Source organism: Somniosus microcephalus, unplaced genomic scaffold (assembly GCF_052327205.1).
Source record: "Somniosus microcephalus isolate GS21.2 unplaced genomic scaffold, FLI_Smic_1.0 scaffold443, whole genome shotgun sequence".
NCBI classification, from domain to species: domain Eukaryota; kingdom Metazoa; phylum Chordata; class Chondrichthyes; order Squaliformes; family Somniosidae; genus Somniosus; species Somniosus microcephalus.
The window spans coordinates 188,801-215,792 of record NW_028225630.1 but is presented as its reverse complement, the minus strand read 5'-3'; the positions used below and the strand labels follow the sequence as shown (position 1 = coordinate 215,792).

At 47.2% G+C, this 26,992-nt stretch overlaps 1 protein-coding gene across 1 annotated transcript in view; it reads left to right on the top strand.

The window, feature by feature from the left end:
• LOC147081748 (uncharacterized) overlaps nucleotides 1–26,992 on the top strand; it is a 121,024-nt gene that overhangs the window by 24,984 nt on the left and 69,048 nt on the right. Inside the window, exon 5 of the mRNA XM_085980725.1 lies at nucleotides 20,498–20,616. Within this exon, the coding sequence (XP_085836851.1) occupies nucleotides 20,498–20,616 (119 nt within the window). The remainder of the gene's footprint in view (nucleotides 1–20,497; nucleotides 20,617–26,992) is intronic.

Genomic DNA, 26,992 nt, shown 5'->3' with positions numbered 1-26,992 from the left:
TTGTGTTTCTTAAATGGTCACATACCCCAATCCGCCATTCTTCCAGACACTGACCTTCCCCATGCTCCTAAGCCTCAGTCCCTCCACGCCCACTAGTACTCACCAATCTACCTGTCGCAGATGCATTTGTCCATGACAGTATTGGTAGGCGTGACCACTGCACAGTCCTTGTGGCGATGAAGTCCCATCTTCACACTGAGGACACCCTCCATAGTGTTGTATGGCACTACAACTACGCTAAATGGGAAAGACTCAGAACAGATCTAGCAGCTCAAAGCTGTCCGTTCATGAGGTGCTGTGGGCCATCAGCAACATCAGCATTTTATTACACAACAATCGGTAACCTCATGGCCTGGCATATTCCTGACTGTCCCAGTACCATCAAGCCAGGAGAGCGGAGAGTCGGCGAACCTGCGAGGGAGCACCAGAGGCGGCACATAAAGAGCACCAGAGGCGGCGAGCAGCGAGGCCCAGAGCCCCGAGAGAGCGGAGAGTCGGCGGACCTGCGAGGGAGCACCAGAGGCGGCACATAAAGAGCACCAGAGGCGGCAAGGCCCAGAGCCCCGAGAGAGCGGAGAGTCGGCGGACCTGCGAGGGAGCACCAGAGGCGGCACACAAAGAGCACCAGAGGTGTACCAATCCAGGTTCCGGGAGAGGGAAGCAAAAAGTAATCCAAGTGTGATGTCACCAGGAAGCAGGTAAGTGATTGGTTGGTGAGTATTTCTTTCTCCTTTTCATTGCAAGCTTAAATTCTGCGGTTTATATTTTCTTGGGTCTCTGTGGTGTAGTGGGGACAGTTGGTAAATAAGCGCCCTAGAGTATATCTTTAACTGGTGGTATTGAATTAATTTAAATTAATTAAAGGGGTAAGTCATGCCAGGAGAGCCCAGCCCCGTGTTATGCTCCTCTTGCTCTATGTGGGAATTCAGGGACGCTGCCAGTGTCCCTGACGACCACGTGTGCCAGAAATGCATCCAGCTGCAGCTACTAACAGGCCGTATTGAGGCGCTGGAGTTGTGGATGGGTGGGTTGTGAAGCATTCATGATGCTGAGAGGGTCGTGGATTACACGTTTGATGAGTTGGTCACGCCGCAGGGTAGGGCTGCACAGGCAGAAGGGAAATGGGTGACCACCAGGCGGAGCAATAGAAGCAGGCAGGTAGTGCAGGGGACCCCTGTGGCCATCCCCCTTTCAAACAGGTATACCAATTTGGATACTGTTGAGGGGGATGACTCACCAGGGGAAGGCAGCAGCAGCCAACTTCCTGGCACCAGGGGTGCTTCTGCTGCTCAGGAAGGGAGGAAAAAGAGTGGGAGAGCAATAGTGGTAGGGGATTCTATCGTAAGGGGAACAGATAGGCGTTTCTGTGGCCATAGTCATGACTCCAGGATGGTTTGTTGCCTCCCTGGTGCCAGGGTCAAGGATGTCACTGAACGGCTGCAGGGCATTCTGAAGGGAGAGGGTGAACAGGCAGAGGTCGTGGTTCACATTGGGACCAACGACATAGGTAGGAAGAGGGATGAGGTCCTGCAGCAAGAATTTAGGGAGCTAGGTAGCAGATTAAAGAGTAGGACCTCAAAGGTTGTAATCTCTGGATTACTCCTGGTGCCACATGCTAGTGAGTATAGGAATAGGAGGATAGAGCAGATGAATGCGTGGCTAAAGAGTTGGTGCAGGAGAGAGGGCTTTAGTTTCCTGGATCACTGGGCCTGCTTCTGGGGAAGGTGGGACTTGTACAAGTCGGACGGGTTGCACCTGAACCAGAGCGGGACAAATATCCTTGCGGGGAGGTTTGCTAGCACTGTTCGGGGGGGTTTAAACTATAATGGCAGGGGGTTGGGAACCTGAGCAGGGAGACAGAGGAAAGGAAAACAGGGGTTAAAGCAAAAGATAGGAAGGAGAAAAACAAAAGTGGCAGTCAGAGAAATCAATGGTTTAAATCAAACGTGGCCACAATAAATAACTATTCTAATAGGTCTAAGAGTGTTAAAAAAACAAGCCTGAAGGCTTTGTGTCTTAATGCGAGGAGCATTTGTAATAAGGTGGATGAATTGGCTGCGCAAATAGAGGTAAATGAATATGATTTGTTTGGGATTACGGAAACGTGGTTCATGGATGGCCAAGACTGGGACCTCAACATCCAGGGGTATTCGATATTCAGGAAAGATAGGCAAAAAGGAAAGGGAGGTGGGGTAGCATTACTGGTTAAAGAAGGGATTAATACAATTGTAATGAAGGATATTAGCTCTGATGATGTGGAATCTGTATGGGTAGAATTGAGAAATACTAAGGGGAAAAAAACATTAGTGGGAGTGGTATATAGACCTCGAAACAGTAAGGCGGAGGTTGGGGATGGCATTAAAAGGGAAATTAAAGAAGCGTGCAATAAGGGCACAGCAGTCATCATGGGTGACTTTAATCTACATATAGATTGGGCCAACCAAATTAGTAACAATACTGTGGAGGAGGAATTCCTGGAGTGTTTACGGGATGGTTTCCTGGACCAATATGTCGAGGAACCAACCAGAGATCAGGCCATCTTAGACTGGGTATTATGTAACGAGAAAGGATTAATTAGCAATCTTGTTGTACGAGGCCCCTTGGGTCAGAGCGATCATAATATGATCGAATTCTTCATTAAGATGGAGAATGAAGTAGTTGACTCAGAGACAAGTGTCCTCAATTTAAATAAAGGAAACTACGATGGTCTGAGGAGCGAGTTGGGTAGGATTGATTGGGGAATGTCACTCAAAGGGTTAACGGTGGATAGGCAATGGCAAACATTCAAAGATCGAATGGGTGAGCTACAGAATTAGTTCATCCCAGTTTGGCATAAAAATAAAACAAAAAAGGTGACTCAACCGTGGCTAACAAGGGAAATTAGGGATAGCATAAGATCCAAGGAGAGGACATATAAATTGGCTAGAAAAAGCAATAATCCTGAGGATTGGGAGCAGATTAGGAGTCAACAAAGGAGGACAAAGGGATTAATTAAGAAAGGGAAAATAGAATATGAGAGTAAGCTATCAGGGAACATAAAAACTGACTGTAAAAGCTTTTATAGATATGTGAAGAGAAAAAGATTGGTGAAGTCAAGCATAGGTCCCGTACAGTCAGAATCAGGGGAATTTATAATGGGAAACAAGGAAATGGCAGACCAACTGAATACATACTTTGGTTCTGACTTCACAAAGGAGGACACAAATAACCTCCCAGAGATGCCGGGGAACATAGGGTCTGATGAAAGGGAGGAACTGAAAGAAATCAGTATTTGTAGGGAAATGGTGTTAGGAAAATTGATGGGACTGAAGGCCGATAAATCCCTAGGGCCTGATGGTCTACATCCCAGGGTACTTAAGGAGGTGGCCCTAGAGATAGTAGATGCATTGCTGGTCATCTTCCAGAACTCGATAGACTCTGGAACGGTACCCATGGATTGGAGGGTAGCTAATGTTACCCCACTATTCAAAAAAGGTGGTAGAGAAAAAGCGGGAATTATAGACCGGTAAGCCTGACATCGGTAGTGGGGAAAATGCTAGAGTCTATTATAAAAGATGTAATAGCAGAGCACTTGGAAAGCAGTGACAGGATCGGACAAAGTCAACATGGATTTACAAAAGGTAAATCATGCTTGACTAATCTACTGGAATTTTTTGAGGATGTAACTGGTAAAATAGATAAGGGAGAACCAGTGGATGTGGTGTATTTGGACTTTCAAAAGGCTTTCGATAAGGTCCCACATAAGAGATTAGCGTGCAAAATTAAGGCACATGGGATTGGGGGCAAGGTATTGACTTGGATAGAGAACTGGTTGGCAGACAGAAAGCAAAGAGTTGGAATAAACGGGTCATTTTCCGAGTGGCAGGCAGTGACTAGTGGGGTACCGCAAGGATCGGTCCTAGGACCCCAGCTGTTCACAATATATATTAATGATCTGGACGAGGGAACTGGATGTAATATCTCCAAATTTGCAGATGACACAAAGCTTCGTGGGAGGGTAAGCTGTGAGGAGGATGTCGTGAAACTCCAGTATGATTTGGACAGGTTGGGTGATTGGGCAGAAACATGGCAAATGCACTATAATGTGGATAAATGTGAGGTTATCCACTTTGGTGGCAAAAACAGGAAGGCAGATTATTATCTGAATGGCAATAGATTGGGAGAAGGGGAAGTGCAAAGAGACCTGGGTGTTATTGTGCACCAGTCGCTGAAGGTAAGCATGCAGGTGCAGCAGGCAGTTAAGAAGGCAAATGGTATGTTGGCCTTCGTAGCAAGAGGGTTCGAGTACAGGAACAAGGATGTCTTGCTACAGTTGTACAGGGCCTTGGTGAGACCGCACCTTGAGTATTGTGTGCAGTTTTGGTCACCTTACCTGAGGAAGGACGTTGTTGCCATGGAGGGAGTGCAGCGAAGATTCACCAGGCTTGTTAGATCCGTGTATTTTTGATGTAGTGTGTCCTTCAATAACTAGACACTCAGACTGCAGGAACAATTCAACAGGTATTTACTGGATGAGGGTTACTCTAAAACTAACGTACAGATCCCTACTTGAGGTTTATATACAGGTGTGGTCACTGCTGGTACTACAGTATACAGGAGCTGTAAAAGTAGTTCTCCCCTTAAAGGTACATACACTACAATTCCTCCCCTTTTAGATTTAGAGTACCATAACATTCATTTTACAATTAACACTTTTAACATGCACATTACTGAAAATAGTCCATTTATAAATTCAGTCTTTGGGGCAGCTTCCTGACCCTTTTGGGATAGCGCCTTCCCTTAGTCTCTTGTTCTTGGTGTGGAGGCCCCCTGTCATCAGTTGGTTCATCAGCTTCCGATGCTGCTGTTTCTGGGGTAGATGCTACCTGTATGTCGGGTTCATCACCAGGTGCGCGAGTCATGGTGTTGACTCGTTCCTGTGACTCTAGGATCTGGTCGACATGGCGTCTCAACATCCACTGTGTACATTAGTGGCCCCTGTCGTGTGCATATCGTTCCTGGTTGCCATTTCTCTGTTCGGTAGTCGCGGGCCAAGACTGGTTGCCCTACATTGAAGCTCCTTGTTGGCTTCTCATTGATGTGCTGGAATTGCTTATTCTCAACATCTCTTCGTACATTTGGTCTGAGCAAATCCAGACGAGATCTCAACCTTCGGTTAAAGAACATCATGGCTGGGGTCTGGTTGGTGACTGCATGTGTCGCATTTCTGTAGGCTAACAGGAAATTGTCCACCTTATGCTGCAGTGGAATGTCGTCATCGTACATGGCCCTTACTGCTTTCTTAAAGGTTTGTACGAACCTCTCAGCCAATCCATTTGTGGCTGGATGATACGGGGCGGATGTGTAATGCCTTACCCCATTCCTTTTCATGAATCTTCGAAACTCTTCGGACACAAACTGTGGTCCGTTATCAGAGCAAATCTGCTCTGGCAAGCCGTTCCTGGCAAAAATGGTCCGTAGGACTGCAATAGTTTTCTCTGTGGTGGTGGACGACATTTTGATCACCTCAGGCCATTTCGAGTGTGTTAAGTCTGTGTGTTCTAGTTATTGTTAATAAGAATCACTGCACACAGACCACAAGAGTAAATTCAACAGGTCTTTACTAATCAGAGGTCAGGCTGAACTGCACAATAAATCATTACACAGCACTTATATACCGGTGTGGTCACCACCGGTATTACAGTATACAGCAGCCAAGATAAAGTAGTGCATCTCTTAAAATAGTTCTCTTAAAGGTGGAACGGTTACATACACCACAATCCTCCCTTTTTAGCTTAACAGTATATATTCCCCATTAAACATAACATAATAACATATATACACAACTTCATGTAAAAACAGTTCACAGATTCAGTCTCTGAGGAGGCCTCCTGATCCGAGACGGATAACGCCTTTCAGGGGTCTCTGGTTCTCGTTGCTGGGGTGACTCATCTAGTTGATCCCCTATGGATAGGACGACATCATCAGGTATATTCACTTCTGAGGTAGATGCTTCAGGTTCACTAACTTCCTCCACGGTTGTCTCTGTCGTAACCATGGGCTCGACCCTTGTTCTCGATCCCACCAGTTGGTCAGCATGACGTCGCATTACATTTTCACCAACATCTACCGTGTACATCAGGGGTCCTTGTCTGGCCCGAATTGTTCCAGATTGCCATTTCTCGTTTTTATAGTCCCTGGCTAACACCGGTTGTCCTATTTCAAAACTCCGAGTGGGCTTGTTATTGATATGCTGGAACTGTTTGTTTTCGACTTCCCTCCGCACATTTGGTTTTAACAAGTCCAACCTGGACCGCAACCTCCTGTTATAGAACATCATGGCAGGACTTTGGTTTGTTGTTGCATGGGTGGCGTTTCGATATGCCAGTAGGAAATTGTCCACCTTGTGTTGCAGTGGAATCTGATCTTCGCTCATGGCCTTTATTGCCTTTTTGAACGTCTGTACAAACCTCTCGGCCAGCCCATTCGTAGCTGGATGATATGGGGCAGAGGTATAATGTTTCACCCCATTCTTCTTCAGGAATTTCTGGAATTCCTCTGACACGAACTGTGGTCCGTTGTCTGAACATATTTGCTCTGGCAATCCATTTCTTGCAAATATCGTTCTTAGCACCGCGATCGTCTTCTCCGAGGTAGTGGTAGTCATTTTAATCACTTCTGGCCATTTAGAATGTGCGTCCACCGCAATTAAAAACATGGAATCCATGAATGGACCAGCAAAGTCAATATGTACACATTGCCATGGGGTTGAAGGCCATTCCCATGGTTGCAGCGGTGCAATTGGAGTTGCATTTTGGACTTTTTGGCACCCTGAGCAGCTTTTCGTCAGATCCTCTATCTGTTGGTCGATACCCGGCCACCACACATAAGCCCTAGCAAGGCTTTTCATCTTGACTCCCCCCAGATGACCTTCATGTAGTTCTTTTAGAACTCTCTCTCTTAACTTAGGAGGGATAATCACCCTTGTTCCATACATCAATGTTCCCTGACAGATGGACAGCTGTTCTTGTCTTGCTGAGAATGCCGGTAACAGTGGATCACCATGGGCTGGCCATCCCTTTACTGTCAATTCGTAGACCCGGGACAGTGTCGGGTCATTCCTAGTCTCCCTTTCAATATTTGCATTGGTGACAGGTAAACATTCGATGATGGTCGAGTGAAATAACTCCACCGGGTCAACCGTCGGTGCCTCCTCCTCAGTAGGTAGTGGCAGGCGCGACAGCCCATCAGCATTACCATGCTGCTTTGTACCTTTGAATTCTATCTGATATTGATGTGCCCCTAGGAAAAGGGACCATCTCTGGAGCCTCTGTGCTGTCATCACCGAAACACCCTTCTTAGGGTTAAAAATGGATACCAACGGCTGGTGGTCTGTCAGCAGTGTAAACTTCTGGCCCTGCAGGTAATGATTAAACTTCTTTACTCCCCACACAAGGCTGAGAGCCTCCCTATCTATCTGAGCATAGTTGCGCTCAGCGGAGGTCAATGATCTGGATGCAAATGCGACTGGCCTTTCCAAGCCATTTGGCAACTTGTGTGAGAGTACTGCTCCAATACCATAAGGAGAAGCATCACAAGCTAAACGAATAGGTAGCGTTGGGTTGAAGTGAGCCAACACTTCCTCTGAGGTGATCAATGCCTTGCTTTTGCGAAAGGCCTTCTTACAGTCCTCGCTCCACTTCCATGGTACTTCTTTCTGCAAAAGAGCGTTCAGCGGGTGCAGCACCGTGGATAGATTTGGCAGAAACTTATGGTAATAGTTAATCAACCCTAGGAACGACCTCAACTGGGATACATTTTCCGGAGCGGGAGCCTTCACAACAGCTTCGATCTTGTCAGGTGACTTGTGCAGCCCCTCCTGGTCAATGACATGACCACAGTACGAGATCCGTTTCTGAAAGAACTCACATTTCTGGCGATTAACTCGAAGTCCATATTCCTTCAATCTGGTGAGCACCAGTTTCAAATTTGCAAGGTGTTCCTCATCGTCATCTCCTGTAATCAGGATATCGTCCAAGTAACATTGAGTGCTTGGAATTCCCTGTAATACCTGCTCCATGGCCCTCTGCCAAATTGCTGGAGCCGAAGCCACTCCAAAAACCAGTCTATTATATCGATACAAGCCTCTGTGCGTGTTGATTGTGAGATACTGGCGCGACTCTTCCTCAACTTCCATCTGTAAGTACGCTTGCGCCAGGTCTATCTTGGTGAAGTGTTTCCCGCCAGACAATGAAGCAAAGATATCCTCAATCCGCGGAAGCGGATATTGCATCGTGTGAAGCACCGGATTAACCGTGATCTTGAAGTCTCCACAGATGCGGACCTTCCCCGGTTCCCCTGGCTTGTTACTCGATGAACGCTTCATGACGGGAACAATGGGCGTGGCCCACTCACTCCAGTCCACCTTAGACAGTACTCCTGAACGTTCTAGCCCTTCCAGCTCAGCTTCCACAGCAGGTCGCATCGCATAAGGTACCGGTCTGGCTTTGAAAAATTTTGGGTTTGCATGTTTTGCAATCTTGATTTTTGCTGTAATTCCTCTCAGTGTTCCCAGTCCCTGTTGGAACACCTCTTTAGCCTCATCCAATATTCTGGACAATCGTTCAGGTTTGACATCTTTTTTTCCGGAATCTACCATTATTGCTTTTAGGGAGTGCCAGTCCATATTTATTTTCCTGATCCACTCCCGTCCCAGAAGTGGTGGACCTCCCTCAGGTAGTACATATATGTCCATTCCTTGGTGTTCTTTGCCCTTGTGTACCACCTTGACTTTTATCTTTCCGATGGGGTATACTCTTTGCCCCGTGTATGTCTGCAATACTATCTCCGTATCCCGTAGGGGAATATGTGTGAATAACCTTTTGTAATCTTGCTTATTCATGACCGTCAATGCCGATCCGGTGTCCAATTCCATCTTCACTTGGACTCCTGCTATCTGAAGTGTGACCCAGATAGTTTGTAGGTCAGCTTCCTTACTCACATTGTGAATTCTCAGACTACCCAGTTCCTTGCTGTTGGAGTCTGAATCCGAATTCTGTTCATCCGAACTCTTCTCAGCCACCTTATGTACCTTTCTGCACTTTTCCTGCGGTGACTTTTTGTTGCTGGTCTTCTTTCCTGACCGGCATACTTTAGCTATGTGACCAAGCTTGCCACATTTTCTACATTCCTGATTTTTAAACCAGCATTGGTTCTGATCGTGTGTTGTCTTTCCACAATGGTAACATTTCGCTGTACCCAAAGCCATTTGATCTACGCTGAGTACCGCTGCCTTCAGCTGCATTTCCGCAGTGCCTCTCGCTGCGGCTTCGTGCGATGCTGCAATAGTGACAGCCTTATCAAGTGTAAGATCATTCTCTTCAAGCAGCCGCTTTTGTGTTCCTTCTTTCGACAATCCACACACGAATTTGTCTCTCAGTGCCTCTGTCAGTCTTTCCCCAAACTGACAGTATTTCGCTAGCTTACGCAGTTCAATTAAATACTCCGCGTTGCTTTCCTCTTTCAGTTGCGTTCTCGCATAAAATTTAAATCGTTCCGCTAACATCAGCGGTGTGGGGTTCAAATGATTTCTCAGGACAGCAACAATATTAGCGAAAGCCTGATCCGCCGGTTTAGCTGGTGATAGAAGATGCTTCAATAGCCCGTATGTCTTCGCACCCATTGAGTTTAGTAAGGTTAGTGCTTTATCTTCATCTGATATTTTATTTGCCTTACAATAAATCTCTATGCGTTCTACATACGTGGCCCAATCTTCAACATCGGGATCGAAATCGTTGATGTTACCATGCTTAGGCATCCTCGCAATCTTCTTGAGAAACAAAAAGAAATTTTTCTTTTATTTATTTATTTTTTCAAAATGGCGGTTCCCGCGCTTGTCTTCTTCCCCCGCCTACGAAAATGGCGGCTTCCCGCGTTTGCCTTTCTCCCCCGCTGGCTGTAATGGCGATTGCCGTATTGCTGCGTTCGCCCTCCCCAGCGGTTCTCAAATCGTGCCTCCCAGCCCCTCTTGCAGTCCGGTCCTTTCCCCCGGCTGCGGCTGAGTTCTCCGCGGTTTTTTAAATTTTTTTTAATTATTTTTATTTTCTCCCGCGCCTCGTGGCCTCGGTAGCTGCCCGGCCTTTTTCCCCGGTCGCGGTCGAGCTCTCTCTCGACGCTGTTGCGTCTCCCAGCCCGCTTGCAGCCCGGTCTTTTACACCGGCTGCGTTTGCATTCACCGCGGCTCCCGTGCCTTACGCTGCCCCAGTCTCAGCGCCTCTGGCCCCGACTTCTGTCCGGCTCTTTTCCCCGGCCGTGGTCGAGTTCTCCGCCCTTATATCCTCCGTTTTTCCCTCCCCTACTTCACAGCCAACATGGCCGACTTGCTGCTCGTCGCTGATCGGCTTACCCACCACCGTGATAGAAGGGATGATCACTGCCTGTTGCTGATGGAAGGCTTCGTGTCAGGATTCTTCCTTGCTCTTCAGACCCGAGTCTTTTCTCAGCAGGATGATGAGGGCGGATGCCTCTTCTCGACGCCCGTTAAACTGCCTTGGATATATCTCTGCCGCAGGGTAGGATCGTCATCGTCGCCACTGTTAAGTCTGTGTGTTCTAGTTATTGTTAATAAGAATCACTGCACACAGACCACAAGAGTAATTTCAACAGGTCTTTACTAGTCGGAGGTCAGGCTGAACTGCACAATAAATCATTACACAGCACTTATATACCGGTGTGGTCACCACCGGTATTACAGTATACAGCAGCCAAGATAAAGTAGTGCATCTCTTAAAATAGTTCTCTTAAAGGTGGAACGGTTACATACACCACAGAGTGCGCATCCACGGCTATTAGAAACATTGAGTCCATGAATGGACCAGCAAAATCAATATGCACCCGTTGCCATGGAGATGAGGGCCACTCCCATGGGTGTAGAGGGGCATGTGGTGGTGCATTTTGGACCTTCTGGCATCCTGAGCAGCTCTTTGTCAAGTCCTCGATTTGCTGATCGATCCCCGGCTACCACACATAAGCCCTAGCAAGGCTTTTCATTTTCACCCCTCCCAGATGGCCTTCGTGAAGCTCATTGAGCACTCTCTCCCTTAACTTGGGTGGAATTACCACTCGGGATCCACACATCAAGGTCCCCTGGCATACTGACAGCTGTTCTCTTCTGGATGAGAATGCAGGCAACAGTGAGTCGCCATGTGTTGGCCATCCCTTCACTGTCAAGTCATATACCCGAGACAGTGTCGGGTCATTTTGGGTCTCCTTCTCTATATCAGCGTTAGTTACTGGCAAGTATTCAATTATAGTCGAATGAAATATTTCGACAGGATCCACTGCTGGTGCTTCCTCCACAGTAGGCAGTGGCAGGCGTGATAGCCCATCAGCGTTTCCATGCTGTTTTGTGCCCTTATACTCGATTTCATATTGGTTCGCCCCTAGAAAAAGCGACCATCTTTGTAGCCGTTGCGCAGTCATCACCGGCACACCCTTCTTTGGATTAAAGATGGAGACAAGTAGTTGGTGGTCCGTCAGCAAGGTGAACTTCTGCCCGTGCAGATAGTGGTTGAACTTTTTCACTCCCCACACTAGGCTGAGGGCCTCCCTGTTAATCTGGGCGTAGTTACGCTCGGCTGAGGTTAGTGACCGAGACACAAAGGCTACCGGCCTCTCCGAGCCGTCCGGGAACTTGTGCGACAGCACCGCTCCAATGCCATAGGGTGATGCATCACACGCCAACCGAATTGGTAGTGCTGGGTTGAAATGGGCCAACACCTCTTTTGATGTGATCAATTCTTTGCACTTCTGGAAAGCTCGTTTACATTCGTTATTCCACTTCCATGGTACCCCCGTTTGCAGCAGGGTGTTCAGTGGGTGTGGTACTGTAGACAAATTCGGCAAGAACTTATGGTAGTAGTTCACCAGCCCGAGGAACGACCTCAGTTGTGACACATTTTCCGGTGCTGGAGCCTTGACTACTGCCTCAATCTTTTCAGGGGACTTATGTAACCCCTCTTCATCAATAACGTGGCCACAATACGAGATCTGCTTCTGGAAAAACTCGCATTTGTGGCGATTTGCTCAGAGCCCATATTCCTTCAATCTAGTGAGCACCTGCTCCAGGTTGGCAAGGTGAGTACTGTCATTTTCACCCGTGACCAGGATGTGGTCCAAATAACACTGGGTCCCTGGAATCCCTTGCAGGACTTGATCCATTGCCCTTTGCCAAATAGCAGGAGCTGATGCTACCCCGAACACCAGCCGGTTGTATTGGTAGAGACCTTTATGAGTGTTGATCGTGAGGTACTGTTTCGAGGCTTCTTCTACCTCCATTTGCAGGTACGCCTGGGCCAGATCAATCTTAGTGAAGCGTTTCCCTCCAGATAGCGAGGCAAAAATATCTTCAATCCGTGGAAGCGGATATTGTACAGTGTGAAGGACTGGGTTCACTGCCACCTTAAAGTCCCCACAGATGCGAACCTTCTTTGGTTCCCCAGGCGTATTACTCAACAACCTCTTCATTACAGGAACGATGGGTGTAGCCCACTCGCTCCAGTCCACTTTGGACAGTACTCCTGAACGTTCCAAACCTTCCAGCTCTGCTTCGACGGCTGGGCGGATCGCATAAGGCACCGGTCTGGCCTTAAAAAACTTTGGGCTTGCATTTTCCTCTATTTTGATCGTCGCTGTTATTCCTTGTAGTGTTCCGAGTCCCTCCTGGAACACTTCTTGTGCGTCAGTTAGCATTTTTTGACAGTCGTCCAGGTGTGACGTCGTCATCCTTTTTGGCATCTACAGTCACTGCTTGTATGGAATGCCAATCTAGCTGTATCTTCCGGATCCATTCACGTCCTAGTAGTGGTGGTCCCCCATCTGGCAATACATATAGGTCCATTTTTGGTGTTTCCTTACCGTTATATACAACGTTCACCCTTATTTTTCCTTTGGGGTAGACTTTTTGCCCCGTGTACGTCTTCAAGACAATCTCTTGTGTCTCTCAAGGGTATATGTGAGAATAGCCACTTGTAGTCACACAGAATCACAGAAACCCCACAGTGCAGATAGAGGCCATTTCGGCCCATCGAGCCTGCACCGACACATACCCCACCCGATCCCCGTAACCCCTACACCAACACATATCCCACCCTATCCCCATAACCCCAAGTATTTAATCCCCCTAACACTAAGGGTCAATTTATCATAGCCAATCAACCTAACTCGCACATCTTTGGACTGTGGGAGGAAACCGGAGCACCCGGAGGAAACCCACGCAAACACTGGGAGAATGTGCAAACTCCACACAGACAGTCGCCCGAGGCCGGATTCGAACCCGGGTCCCTGGCGCTGTGAGGCAACAGTGCTAACCACTATGCCACCGTGCTCCCTTCGGTTTATGACTGTTCGGGCTGATCCTGTGTCCAATTCCATTTTCACTTGGACTCCAGCTATCTTGAGCGTGACCTAGATAGTTTGATGATCCTCCGTTTGGATTACCTTATGTAGTTTCAGACAACCCAGCTCCTTGCTTCCGGAGTCTGTATCACTTTTCTGTTCATCTGAACTACTCTCCGTCACCTTATGTACCTTCTTGTACTTCTCCTGTGGAGATTTCTTGCTGCTGGTTTTCTTTCCTGACCTGCAGACTCTTGCTATGTGTCCTACTTTTCCACACTGTCTGCACACTTTGTCTTTGAACCAGCAATCATTCTGGTCGTGTGTTCTGCCACAGCGATAGCACTTCTCTGTTCCATATGACATTTCATTTGTGCCATATTCTTGTGGTCTCTGTTGTATCTCTGCAGCGCTCCGTGCTGCTGCTTCATATGATACCGCAATGCTGAAAGCCTTTTCCAGTGTAAGGTCCTTTTCAGATAAAAGCCGTTTCTGGGTTCCTTCACTTTGAAGCCCACACACAAACTTGTCGCTTAAGGTATCTGCCAGTCCTGCTCCAAACTGGCAGTGTTTCGATAGCTTACGCAGTTCTGTTAAATACTCAGCATTATTTTCATCTTTATGCTGGTTCCTTTTGTGAGACTTAAATCTTTCTGCTATCAGCAGCAGTGTGGGGTTTAAGTGGTTCTGTAGGGTTGACACTATGTTTCCAAAATCCTTGTCCACTGGCTTCTCTGGGGTTACTAGGTTTCGCAGTAAGCCATACGTTTTTGCACCCATGGAATTTAACAATACCTGCGCTTTCCTCTCATCTGGCACTTCATTCGCCTTGCAGTACACTTCTATGCGTTCGACATATGTCTTCCAATCTTCGACTTCATTGTCGAACGCTGTGATACTGCCACTCTTCGGCATCCCTGGGCGTGGTTAGACTGGCTCAAAATGGCATTTTCCCACGCTTTCCTTCTTCTCCGCTGCGGCTCAAAATGGCGTTTTCCCACGCTCTCCCTTCTTCTCCGCTGCGGCTCAAAATGGCGGTTTCCCGCGCTCTCCCTTCTTCTCCGCTGCGGCTGCTCGGCCCTTGAACACTGACTGCGCTCTACGCGTTTCCCTTTCTTCCCCGCTGACGCTGCTCGTCCGTTGAACACCGGCTGCGCTCTGTGCATTTTCTTTCGCGCCTCTCTTCTCCCGTCGACGCCATTCGGTTCTGAACACTGGCTGCGCCCGTGCGCTCTACCCTCTCTCTTCTCTCGTCGACGCCGCTCGGCCTTTTCTGTGCCGTCGGTCGGCTCTAGCCGCCGCTGTCCGGGAAGGGTCTGCGCCGTACCTGTTGCCAGCCCGTTTCGCTGGACCACCATGACTGGAGAACCAAGCCCAGCTCTCAACAGGCTCCCCTGCAATGCTCAATCTCTGCTGGATGACTGGGCGGTTGCTCGTGGTCGACGCCCGTGCTTCTGGCCTCAACTTTCTTCCACTGTTCTCCAGGAGCGAATCCCTGGGAGGTAATGCAGAGTTGCAGGTAGGTTCGAATCTTCCTCGTCGCCACTGTTAGATCCGTGTATTTTTGATGTAGTGTGTCCTTCAATAACTAGACACTCAGACTGCAGGAACAATTCAACAGGTATTTACTGGATGAGGGTTACTCTAAAACTAACGTACAGATCCCTACTCAAGGTTTATATACAGGTGTGGTCACTGCCGGTACTACAGTATACAGGAGCTGTAAAAGTAGTTCTCCCCTTAAAGGTACATACACTACAAGGCTGATACCTAGGATGGCAGGAATGACGTATGAGGAGAGATTGTGTCGATTGGGCTTATACTCACTGGAGTTTAGAAGATTGAGAGGGAATCTCATCGAAACCTATAAAATTCTGTCAGGTCTGGACAGACTAGATGCAGGAAGGATGTTTCTGATGGCCGGGGAGTCCAGAACCAGGGGTCATAGTCTAAGGATAAGGGGTAAGCCGTTTAGGACTGAAATGAGGAGGAATTCCTTCACCCAGAGAGTGGTGAACCTGTGGAATTCTCTGCCACAGAGGGCAGTGGAGGCCAGTTCATTAAATATATTCAAGAAAGAATTGGATATATTTCTTGAGGCTAAAGGGATCAAGGGATATGGGGAGAAGGCAGGGACAGGGTACTGAATTTGGATGATCAGCCATGATCTCATTGAATGGCGGAGCAGGCTCGAAGGGCCGAATGGCCTACTCCTGCTCTTATCTTCTGTGTTTCTATGTTTCTATGTAACGAGGAGTGTAGAAGAGCATACCAGGAGCAGCACCAGGCATACCCAAAAATGATATGCCAACCTGCTGAAGCTACAACACAGGAGTACATGCATGCTATAGACAGAGCTAAGTCATCCCACAACCAATGGATCAGATCAAAGCTCTGCAGTCCTGCCACATCCAGTCATGAATGGTGGTGGACAATTAAACAACTAAAGAAAGGAAGAGGCTCCATTCTCAGTGATGGCGGAGCCCAGCATGTGAAAGCAAAAGACAAGGCTGAAGCGTTTGGAACCATCTTCAGCCAGAAGTGCCAAGTGGATGATCCATCTCGGCCTCCTTCTCAGGTCCCCACCATCACAGAAGCCAGTCTTCTAGCCAATTCGATTCGTAATATCAAGAAACGACTGAGCGCACTGGATACAGCAAAGGCCATGGGCCCCGACAGCTATCTTGCTGAAGACTTGCGCTCCAGAACTAGCTATGCCTCTAGCCAAGCTGTTCCAGTACAGCTACAACACTGGCATCTACCCAACAAAGTGGAAAATTGCCCAAGTATGTCTTGTCTACAAAAAGCAGGACAAATCCAATCCGGCCAGTTACCACCCCATCAGTCTACTCTCAATCATCAGCAAAGTGATGGAAGGTGTCATCGACAGTGCTATCAAGTGGCACTTACTCACCAATAACCTGTTCAGCGATGCTCAGTTTGGGTTTCGCCAGAATCACTCGGCTCCGGATGTCATTACAGTCTTGGTCCAAACATGGACAAAAAAGTTGAATTCCAGAGGTGAGGTGAGAGTGACTCCCCTTAATGCCATTGAATGTCAAGGGGCAGTTTTTAGACTCTCGCTTGTTGGAGATAGTCATTGCCTGGCACTTCTGTAGCGTGAATGTTACCTGCCACTTATCAGCCCAAGCCTGAACGTTGTCCAGGCCTTGTTGCATGCAGGCATGGACTGCTTCATTATCTAAGGAGTTGTGAATGGCACTGAACACTGTGCAGTCATCAGCAAACATCCCCATTTCTGACCTTATGTTGGAGGCAAGGTCATTGATGAAGCAGCTGAAGATGGTTGGGTCTAGGACACTGCCCTGAGGAACTCCTGCAGCGATGTCCTGGGGCTGTGATGATTGACCTTCAATCACCACAAGCATCTTCCTTTGTGCTCGGTAGCATTCACTCCCTCCACCACCGTGTCTGCAGTGTGTAAAATCAACAAGATGCCCTACAGCAACTCGCGAAGGCTTCTTTGGCAGCACCTCCCAAACCTGCAATCCCTACCACCTAGAAGGACACGGGCAGCAGGCGCATGGGAACACCACCACCTCCAAGTTCCCCTCCAAGTCACACACCATCCTGACTTGGAAATTTATCGCTGTTGCTTCATCGTCGCTGGGTCAAAATCCTGGTACTCCCTTTGAAGAAGGCGGCTCACCACCGCCTTTTCAAGGGCAATTAGGGATGGGCAATAAATGCTGGTCTTGTCAGCGACGCCCACATCCCGTGAAGGAATAAAGCAATGAAAGTACTATGTGACTCCGCTTTGCCCCAAGTGCTTCCACACCACAGCTTCCATGTGACCTTCATTCCCATCCTCTCCACCCCACAAATGCTCCAACGCACCAAGACTCCCCTCATGTACAGCCAATCTCAGGCCCACTACTTTTCCCAACCCCAGTTCATTCAATGGCTCTCAGCACAAACCAGGGCCCCTACTCCCTCACAGTTCCCAGCCTTCTGCATCATTTAACCACTCCCACTGAACACATGACTCTTGAGCTATGATACACTGATGCAATTGGTCTTTCCTATATATCAAATTCTTTCTATATTGATTGAACATTGAAAACTTTCACCAATGTCAATTGAAGAAGTTGGGTGCAAGAGCTCAGGGGCACGCTTGGACTTAATATAAAAAGGTTGTGCAATGGCCCCTCGCAGGTTGGCCCCATATTTGAATGGCAAGCAATCCCTCTGGGATCCATTGGGCATTTGAAAATGACATTGTGGGATCCACATACAGCCCTGTGCTTCCTGCAGTTGTCCATACTGCTGGCTGTAAACATGGTGTAACCAGTAGGGTTTCCAGGATTTCCTGGGATTCTGGCAGACTCATCCTTAAAACTGACATCAGTATGGAGAGGGTGAGGAGGGCGGGGAGACATGGAAAAAGCTTCCACGCTCTTTCCATCATAACTTGCCATGGGAACCAGTAAGGGGCAGAAATCCAGTAGAGATGAGTTCTACCCCAATTTCTGGCTCCTCTGCTCCCAAAGTACTTGATTTAAGTTTTATTTAATAAACTACATAAATGCTACTACAAATTTTATGAACTTTTTCTTACATTATTAACCTAATGTGATGAGACATATATTGACCCATTCAGTATTTGTAAAATAAAAGGATTCTGCAGTTTTGTACAATTTACTTCTGTCTTCCTCAATGCACAATTTTGTCCATTAATCTTTCCCCCCATTTTTGTAACATTTATTACTTAAAGGGGCTACGTAAACCATATCATAAAAATATTTTGGATTACATCCATATTTTAATCTTAATGTCGATGTACATTATTCAGAAAGTAAGAATTACTGTATTTGGTAACACTATTAGCTATAAGAAACAGATATATAAGTACAAAATAACTAATCCTGTTGGTGACTTGCTACATGAGAGTGCAAATGGGGCTACAACATTGTGCTGTTGATTCTCCAAGTTGTGGTGCCAATCAGTGAAGCTTTGTGCTGGGATAAATGCTTTGGGCTAAAAATTCAATTAGGCCCAAAAATGGGTACGAGGATCACGATGCGCGATCTACCCGCGTCTGTTGAATATAGTGCAGGCAGCACGTGAAATTTGTGCTGCCTTCTAATTAGCATTATTGATGTGTGCAGGCAGTGCTGAGAGCGCTCAGCAGGTGACCCAAGTTCGTGGGAGGCTAGCTCTATTTAAAGCTAGACTCCAGTTGTAAACACAGTCTGCACTTCTAAAAGGGGAGGTGCATTCTGAATTCAGCACCACATTGTACTTGTTATCAAGGCAACTGTCAGGCAGTTATGGCTCAACAGGGCAGAGAAAGTGCACCTAGGTTGGCAGACGCAGCACTGGAGGCATTAGTGCAAGGGATTCAATGGAGGAGACTGGTCCTCTACCTGCAGGGTCCAGGAGACCCTCCATACTCACAGTAAGAAGGCAATGGGAGCAGATAGCTATAGTGGTCACTGCCAGCAGTCTTTCCATGTGGAACTGGATCCAGTGCCGAAAGAAGTTTAATGACCTCACATGAGTGGTCAAGGTGAGTGAATACATCTTCAAATGCCATATCATACCAGCAAAAATGGTAGGTCATGTGTCAAATCAGCGTCACATGCCTACTCCGTATACTGCCGGCGTACATACATACCGCCCACACTGTCGCCCTCACCTAGAAGGCAAACAGCGCGGGCTGTGCTGTATTTGGGCGGAAGCGAGGCGGACGCTTTTTTTTAAACCGCCGTTACTACCGGCACTAAGGTGCCAATTTTAGTGGCCTATAATTCTACAATAAAAGCAGAAAATGCTTCAAATACAAAGAAGCACTGTCAAATATGCTTGAAGAAAAGCTAGCACTTTGCATCTGTTTCACCTTTGTTAAAAAACTCTTGTTTACAGCCTATTATAAGGTTACAACAGTGACTACACTTTAAAAGTACTTTAATTGTCTGTGAACCTCTTTCAGACATTTTGAGGATATGAAAGGTGCTTTATAAATGCAGGTTCTTTCTTACTAAATCCATTATGTGGCTCTTCATAATAACAGTTAGCATATTGATACTCTGACCGTTATACATTATTTTTCCCACCCCTCCTTGTTTGGGCAGATCTATAAAAGGGCTCTTCCAGCTGTCACTGAGTAAATTCTCTGAGCCATACACGGTGGCACAGTGGTTAGCACTGTTGCCTCACAGCGCCAGGGACCCGGGTTCGAATCCGGCCTCGGGTAACTGTCTGTGTGGAGTTTGCACATTCTCCTCGTGTTTGCGTGGGTTTTCTCCGGGTGCTCCGGTTTCCTCCCACAGTCCAAAGATGTGCGGGGTAGGTTGATTGGCTATGATAAATTGACCCTTAGTGTTAGGGGGATTAAATACGTGGGGTTACGGGGATAGGGTGGGATATGTGTTGGTGTAGGGGTTACGGGGATCGGGTGGGATATGTGTCGGTGCAGGCTCGATGGGCCGAAATGGCCTCTATCTGCACTGTGTGATTCTGTGATTCTGTGAGGAAGGTGCCTGATTCAACCTCTGGTCTGTGTTAATTCAATGGCAGCAGCAGTAGTAGCATTATAATTCTCTGGGTTAGGGAGAGGAAAATGCCCAACGTGTTCCCACTCCTGATTGCTGTGCAACTGGAAGTGTTTTACATGTGTGGACACTGGGTGCAAACAAGATTGAGCTGTGCTGTGTTGTCCTCCACAATTGGACAACTTACAAGCACTCACTGTCAAGGCTCACCAGTGCTTGAGCTTAAGCAATGTACTTGAGGGTGACCAGTGACCATGGAATAGCACCCCAGTGAAAGTCAATATTATGTCAAGAAAAGGAACGAAGGACTGGTTCCTCCTGCCTTCCTGTATCAGTTCCAACATATTAACATCAGAAAAGAGCAAGAGACCATGAGGTGTATCATGCCTGTCCCAACCAGTTAGCAGTGCAACCTTGCCCACTGTCCACACACCACCGAGCAACACTTTGCAGCAACAGGAGAATCTGCCCCATCTACTTTCCAATGTTGACGGAGCTGTGTGTATTCCAGTCATTTCTGTTTTATTTCAGCAGTCACAGATATTCTATTTTTTTTTACCACTGCCATATAATTTGACAGAAGCTGTTCAAACTCTTTTTGCCTACAGGAATGTGCCATTGAGGATCTTAGCAAATTTCTTGCCGTACATCTTGAAAAAGACACTGAAAAAATCCAAAGCTTTGTACGCCTGGCAGCGGAAACTGAATTGGATGGAGCCATTGGCTGGTAAGTGCATTCAAAAACAGAATTATTTTTTAATGTCTGTAACTCTGAATGAATTGTAAATTAAAGGAGTTTCAAGTTCAATTTATTTTCTCTCTGGTGAAATTACCACTCTTTCAGGTATTTCCTGCTCTTCCTCTTTCTTTCTGTTCCACATACTGGGGTTGATTTTTACCTTTACCGCCTGGGAGTAAAACGTCGGGCCTGAATTTGCGATCGGAGGCTTCCCGCGGGCGGATTCCTCCAATCAAATTTTCTACGCATTTACCTGGTGGTCCGGGAGATATGGAGGCTTGAGATCCTGGGCCTCTCCTGGTAGAAATGCGTAGATGGCCACGTATCCCAGGGGTGCATGCGGTTTGCAAGCGCTCCTGGGATCACGTGGGCCAGTCCAACCAATGAAAGAAGGGAATCCCCATTCCTACCTATGGGGTTTCTGCATGTACGGAACTGTCATAAATATGAATGGGGATGACTTAAAAAATACACGAACAAATGAAATATTTTTTTTTAATTACATATATAAAATTAATTAAAATGGCATTTAATTAAATACTTCAAACAAAAATTTAATTTTTTGAATTTTTAAAAAAATATGTTTTAATGGGGCTAAAAATTAACTTAACTTATTGGACAGGGTTTTTAATGTGTAAGTGAGTGAAAACATTTTATTTTTCTATTTTTTAAAACACTTATGCTGGTAAAAACAGGCCTTATGCCACAGCATAAGAATTCCACAGCCTTTCATGGGTGCTCACTCTATCCTAATGGCCTGCTTTCTGTTGGTGCCCTGCATAATGTGGTGCTCCTTCCAGGTGCTTTCTGAGGGGCAGGGTGCAAGAGGTGACTGGCTACAAACTAGGACAATGAGAGGGCCCTCATCTCAGACATGCTGAGTCCTGGGAAAGACCGACTGCAGGTTCCAATACTGTTGCTGCTGCCTGGGCAAACTGACTCGGCCTCCTGTGTGCCGTGTGGAGATATCTGAGGCGGCTGGCTGGAGTGTTCCAATGTGCTGCCACCTGAGAGGCAGCAGCGTCATGTGAGCAGACTCCTGCCATGCCACAGATATCGGGCCTTGTTTCTGGCTGGCCATTGATCAGCTGTAGGGCTGAAGTAATGTAACATAGAAACATAGAAGATAAGAGCAGGAGTAGGCCATTCGGCCCCTCGAGCCTGTTCCGCAATTCAATGCGATCATGGCTGATCATCCAAGTTCAGTACCCGGCCCCTGCTTTCTCCCCATACCCCTTGATCCCTTTAGCCTTAAGAAATATATCCAACTCCTTCTTGAATATATTTAATGAATTGGCCTCTACTGCCATCTGTGGTAGAGAATTCCACAGCTTCACCACTCTCTGGGTGAAGAAATTCCTCCTCATTTCTGTCCTAAAAGGCCTACCCCTTATCCTTAGACTGTGACCCCTGGTTCTGGATTCCCCGACCATCGGGAACATCTTCCCTGCATCTAGTCTGTCTAGTCCTGCCAGAATTTTATAAGTTTCAATGAGATCCCCTCACATTCTTCTAAACTCCAGCGAGTACAAGCCCAATCGACCCAATCGCTCCTCATACGTCATTCCTGCCATCCCAGGTATCAGCCTGGTGCATCTTCGCTGAACTCCTTCCATGGCAAGAACATCCTTCCTCAGATAAGGCGACCAAAACGGCACACAATACTCAAGATGTGGTCTCACCAAGGCCCTGTACAACGGCAGCAAGACATCCTTGTTCCTGTACTCAAACCCTCTCGCTATGAAGGCCACATACCATTTGCCTTCTTAACCGCCTGCTGCACCTGCATGCTTCAGCAACTGGTACACAAGGACACCCAGGTCTTGTTGCACTTCCCATTCTCCCAATCTATTGCCATTCAGATAATAATCTGCCTTCCTGTTTTTGACACCAAAGTAGATAACCTTACATTTATCCACGTTATATTGCATCTGCCATGCTTCTGCCCAATCACCCAACCTGTCCAAATCATCCTGTAGTTTCTCGGCATCCTCCTCACAGCACACCCGCCCACCCAGCTTTGTGTCGTCTACAAATTTGGAGATATTACATCTAGTTCCCTTGTCTAGATCATTAATATATATTGTGAATAGCTGGGGTCCAAGGACCGATCCCCCACTAGTCACTGCCTGCCACTCGGAAAAAGAACCGTTTATTCCAACTCTTTGCTTTCTATCTGCCAACCAGTTCTCTATCCAAGTCAATACCTTGCCCCCAACCCCATGTGCCTTAACTTTACATGCTAATCTCTTATGTGGGACCTTATCGAAAGCCTTCTGAAAGTCCAAATACACCACATCCACTGGTTCTCCCTTATCTATTTTACTAGTTACATCCTCAAAAAATTCCAGTAGATTAGTCAAGCACGATTTACCTTTTGTAAATCCATGTTGACTTTGTCCAATCCTATCACTGTTTTCCAAGTGCTCTGCTATTACATCTTTTATAATGGACTAGAGCATTTTCCCCACTACCGATGTCAGGCTTACCGGTCTGTAATTCCCCGTTTTCTCTCTACCACCTTTTTTGAATAGTGGGGTAACATTAGCTACCCTCCAATCCATGCGTACTGTTCCAGATTCCATCGAATGTTGGAAGATGATCAGCAATGCATCTACTATTTCTAGGGCCACTTCCTTAAGTACCCTAGGATGTAGATTATCAGGCCCTGGGGATTTATCGGCCTTCAATCCCATCAATTTCCCTAACACCATTTCCCTACAAATACTGATTTCTTTCAGTTCCTCCCTTTCATCAGACCCTATGTTCCCCGACATTTCTGGGAGGTTATTTGTGTCCTCCTTTGTGAAGACAGAAGCAAAATATGTATTTAATTGTTCTGCCATTTCTTTGTTCCCCATTATAAATTCCCCTGATTCTGACTGCAAGGGACCTACGCTTGACTTCACCAATCTTTTTCTCTTCACATATCTATAAAAGCTTTTACAGTCAGTTTTTATGTTCCCGGCAAGCTTACTCTCATATTTTATTTTCCATTTCTTAATTAATCCCTTTGTCCTCCTTTGTTGAATCCTAAACTGCTCCCAATCCTCTGGATTACTGCTTTTTCTGGCCAATTTATATGTCCTCTCTTTGGATCTTATGCTATCCCTAATTTCGCTCGTTTGCCACGGTTGAGTCACCTTTTTTGTTTTATTTTTATGCCAAACTGCGATGAACAAATTCTGTAGTTCATCCATGCGGTCTTTGAATGTTTGCCATTGCCTATCCACTGTTAACCCTTTGAGTGACATTCCCCAATCGCGCCTCAGACCATCGTAGTTTCCTTTATTTAAATTGAGGACCCTAGTCTCTGAGTCAACTACTTCATTCTCCATCTTAACGAAGAATTCGATCATATTATGATCGCTCCGACCCAAGGGGCCTCGTACAACAAGATTGCTAATTAATCCTTTCTCGTTACATAATACCCAGTCTAAGATGGCCTGATCTCTAGTTGGTTCCTCGACATATTGGTCCAGGAAAGCATCCCGTAAACACTCCAGGAATTCCTCCTCCACAGTATTGTTACTAATTTGGTTAGCCCAATCTATATGTAGATTAAAGTCACCCATGATGACTGCTGTGCCCTTTTTGCACGCTTCTCTAATTTCCCTTTTAATGTTATCCCCAACCTCCGCATTACTGTTTAGAGGTCTACATACCACTCCCACTAACGTTTTCTGCCCCTTGGTATTTCTCAGTTCTACCCATACAGATTCCACATCATCAGAGCTAATATCCTTCCTTACAATTGTGTTAATCCCTTCTTTAACCAGTAATGCTACCCCACCTCCCTTTCCTTTTTGCCTATCTTTCCTGAATATTGAATACCCCTGGATGTTGAGTTCCCAGCCTTCGCCACCCTGGAGCCAAGTTTCCGTAATCCCAATCAAATCATATTCGTTTACCTCTATTTGCGCAGCTAATTAATCCACCTTATTACGAATGCTCCTCGCATTAAGACACAAAGCCTTCAGGCTTGTTTTTTTAACGCTCTTAGACCTATTCGAATTATTATTTACTGTGGCCATGTTTGATTTAAACCGTTGATTTCTCTGACTGCCACTTTTGTTTTTCTCCTTCCTATCTTTTGCTTTTATCCTTGTTTCCCTTTCCTCTGTCCCCCTGCTCAGGTTCCCAACCCCCTGTTCCGGTAAGATCCTGGAAGTCCTGAGATACGCTACCCTGGACCCTAGCCCCATGTGGTGGTGACTAGATAACACTTTGCTCCAATCTGTCTCCTAAGGCCAACTATTTCTGCATCCATGGAGTACACACTCACTGGTCTTTGGGCCTTCATGTTGGTGGGAGAGTAAGGACCCATGACAGGGGTAATGCTGATAAACATTTAAGGAATATCCTTTACTAGCAACAGATGTGTAAGGAGCTGCCACACATTCAGGGGTACTACAGTGCTGATAAGGTTCCCTTATGGTGCAGTTTAGGATGGCAGTGGACTCTACCAGTACCACTGCTACATGTCGCCTGTAATGGGAGACCATTCTCAGTGCCTCCATGTATGGATGATGCTCATAAAAGAAAAGAAAGACTTGCATTTATATAGCGCTGAGCCATGGCTGACACCGTGAAGCATCCTTTTTTCCAAATCAGGAGTCCAGAAATCAGAGTCCTCAGGAAAAATTGAGTCGCGCCCCCTTTGAGGTGCTAGCTTTGCCGGGGCGCTACTTTTAGTGCCCCGAAACAATAAGTGCCCCAGCAGCCGAAATTCATCGGTACCGCCCCAAGAGGGAGGAGGGGTGCGACTGGAAACGCCCGCCTCCCTCTTGGGGCACTGTGAGTGAATATCGCGGCGCGACATGCCGCAGCGCCAGCACGTCGCGCCGCAGTACTGCAGGCCTTCCTCCCCTTATTAAAGGGGAGGGGCCCAGTGCATCGCGACCCGGGGCCCAGCTGGGCCACCAGCTACCAGAGTACCGGCAAAAGAGGCCGGCACTCAAGAGAAGTGCCGGGCTCACGGAGCGCAGCCGGCACTCTGCGGTGGGGCTGCAGAGCAGGCCGGGGACGGCTGAGGGGACAGGTGCTGGCAGGCAGCCAGCAACAAAAATGGGTGCCCGGTATGTCCACTTTTACTTGCACCACCCCGGCCGCAGGTAGGCCCCCCTGATCCTATCGGATATAGCGTCCAGCGGTAAGTCAGGGGGCGCTACCGAAGATCGGTAGCTGCGCACGGCAATGACGTCACTGCCGGCGGCGCAGCGCCGCGGGGCGCTAACTGTTATCGCTGCCGCTAACCTCCCACTGAATTTCGTGGGAGGCGTTGGCGGCGCCGTGCCCAGGCGCTAGTTGCTTTGCGCCCTTTTCGCGCCCTCTTAGGGCGCTAACGGGAGGCGCAAAGCAACTGAATTTTTAGGCCATGGGATCTTGGACTTTATAAATAGAGGTATTGAGTACAAAAGTAGAGAAGTTATGCTGAACCATTAAACATGGGAGATAGGAGCAGGAGTAGGCCATTCGGCACCTTGAGCCTGCTCCGCCGTTTAATGAAATCATGGCTGATCATCCAAATTCAGTACACTGTCCCTGCTTTCTCCTCATATCCCTTGATCCCTTTAGCCTTAAGAAATATATCTAATTCCTTCTTGAATATATTTAATGAATTGGCCTCAACTGCCTTCTGTGGTAGAGAATTCCACAGGTTCACCACTCTCTGGGTGAAGAAATTCCTTCTCATCTCTGTCCTAAATGGCTTGCCCCTTATCTTTAGACTGTGACCCCTGGTTCTGGACTCCCCTGCCACCGGGAACATCCTTCCTGCATCTAGTCTGTCTAGTCCTGTTAGAATTTTATATGTTTCAGTGAGATCCTCTCTCATTCTTCTAAACTCCAGCGTATATAAGCCCAATCGACCCAATCTCTCCTCATACGTCATTCCTGCCATCCCAGGTATCAGTCTGGTGAATCTTTGCTGCACTCACTCCATGGCAAGAACATCCTTCCTCAGATAAGGCGACCAAAACTGCACACAATACTCAAGTTGTGGTCTCACCAAGGCCCTGTACAACTGCAGCAAGACATCCTTGCTCCTGTACTTGAATCCTCTCGCTATGAAGGCCAACATACCATTTGCCTTCTTAACCACCTGCTGCACCTGCATGCTTACCTTCAGCGACTGGTGCACAAGGACACCCAGGTCTCATTGCACTTCCCCTTCTCCCAGTCTATTGCTGTTCAGATAATAATCTGCCTTCCTGTTTTTGCCACCAGAAGCACTGGTTAGGCCACAACTGGAGTATTGCATCCAGTTCTGATCACCACACTTTAGAATGGATGTGAAGACACTTGAGAGGGTGCAGAGGAGATTTACCAGAATGGTTCCGGGGATGGGGGATTTTAGCTACAA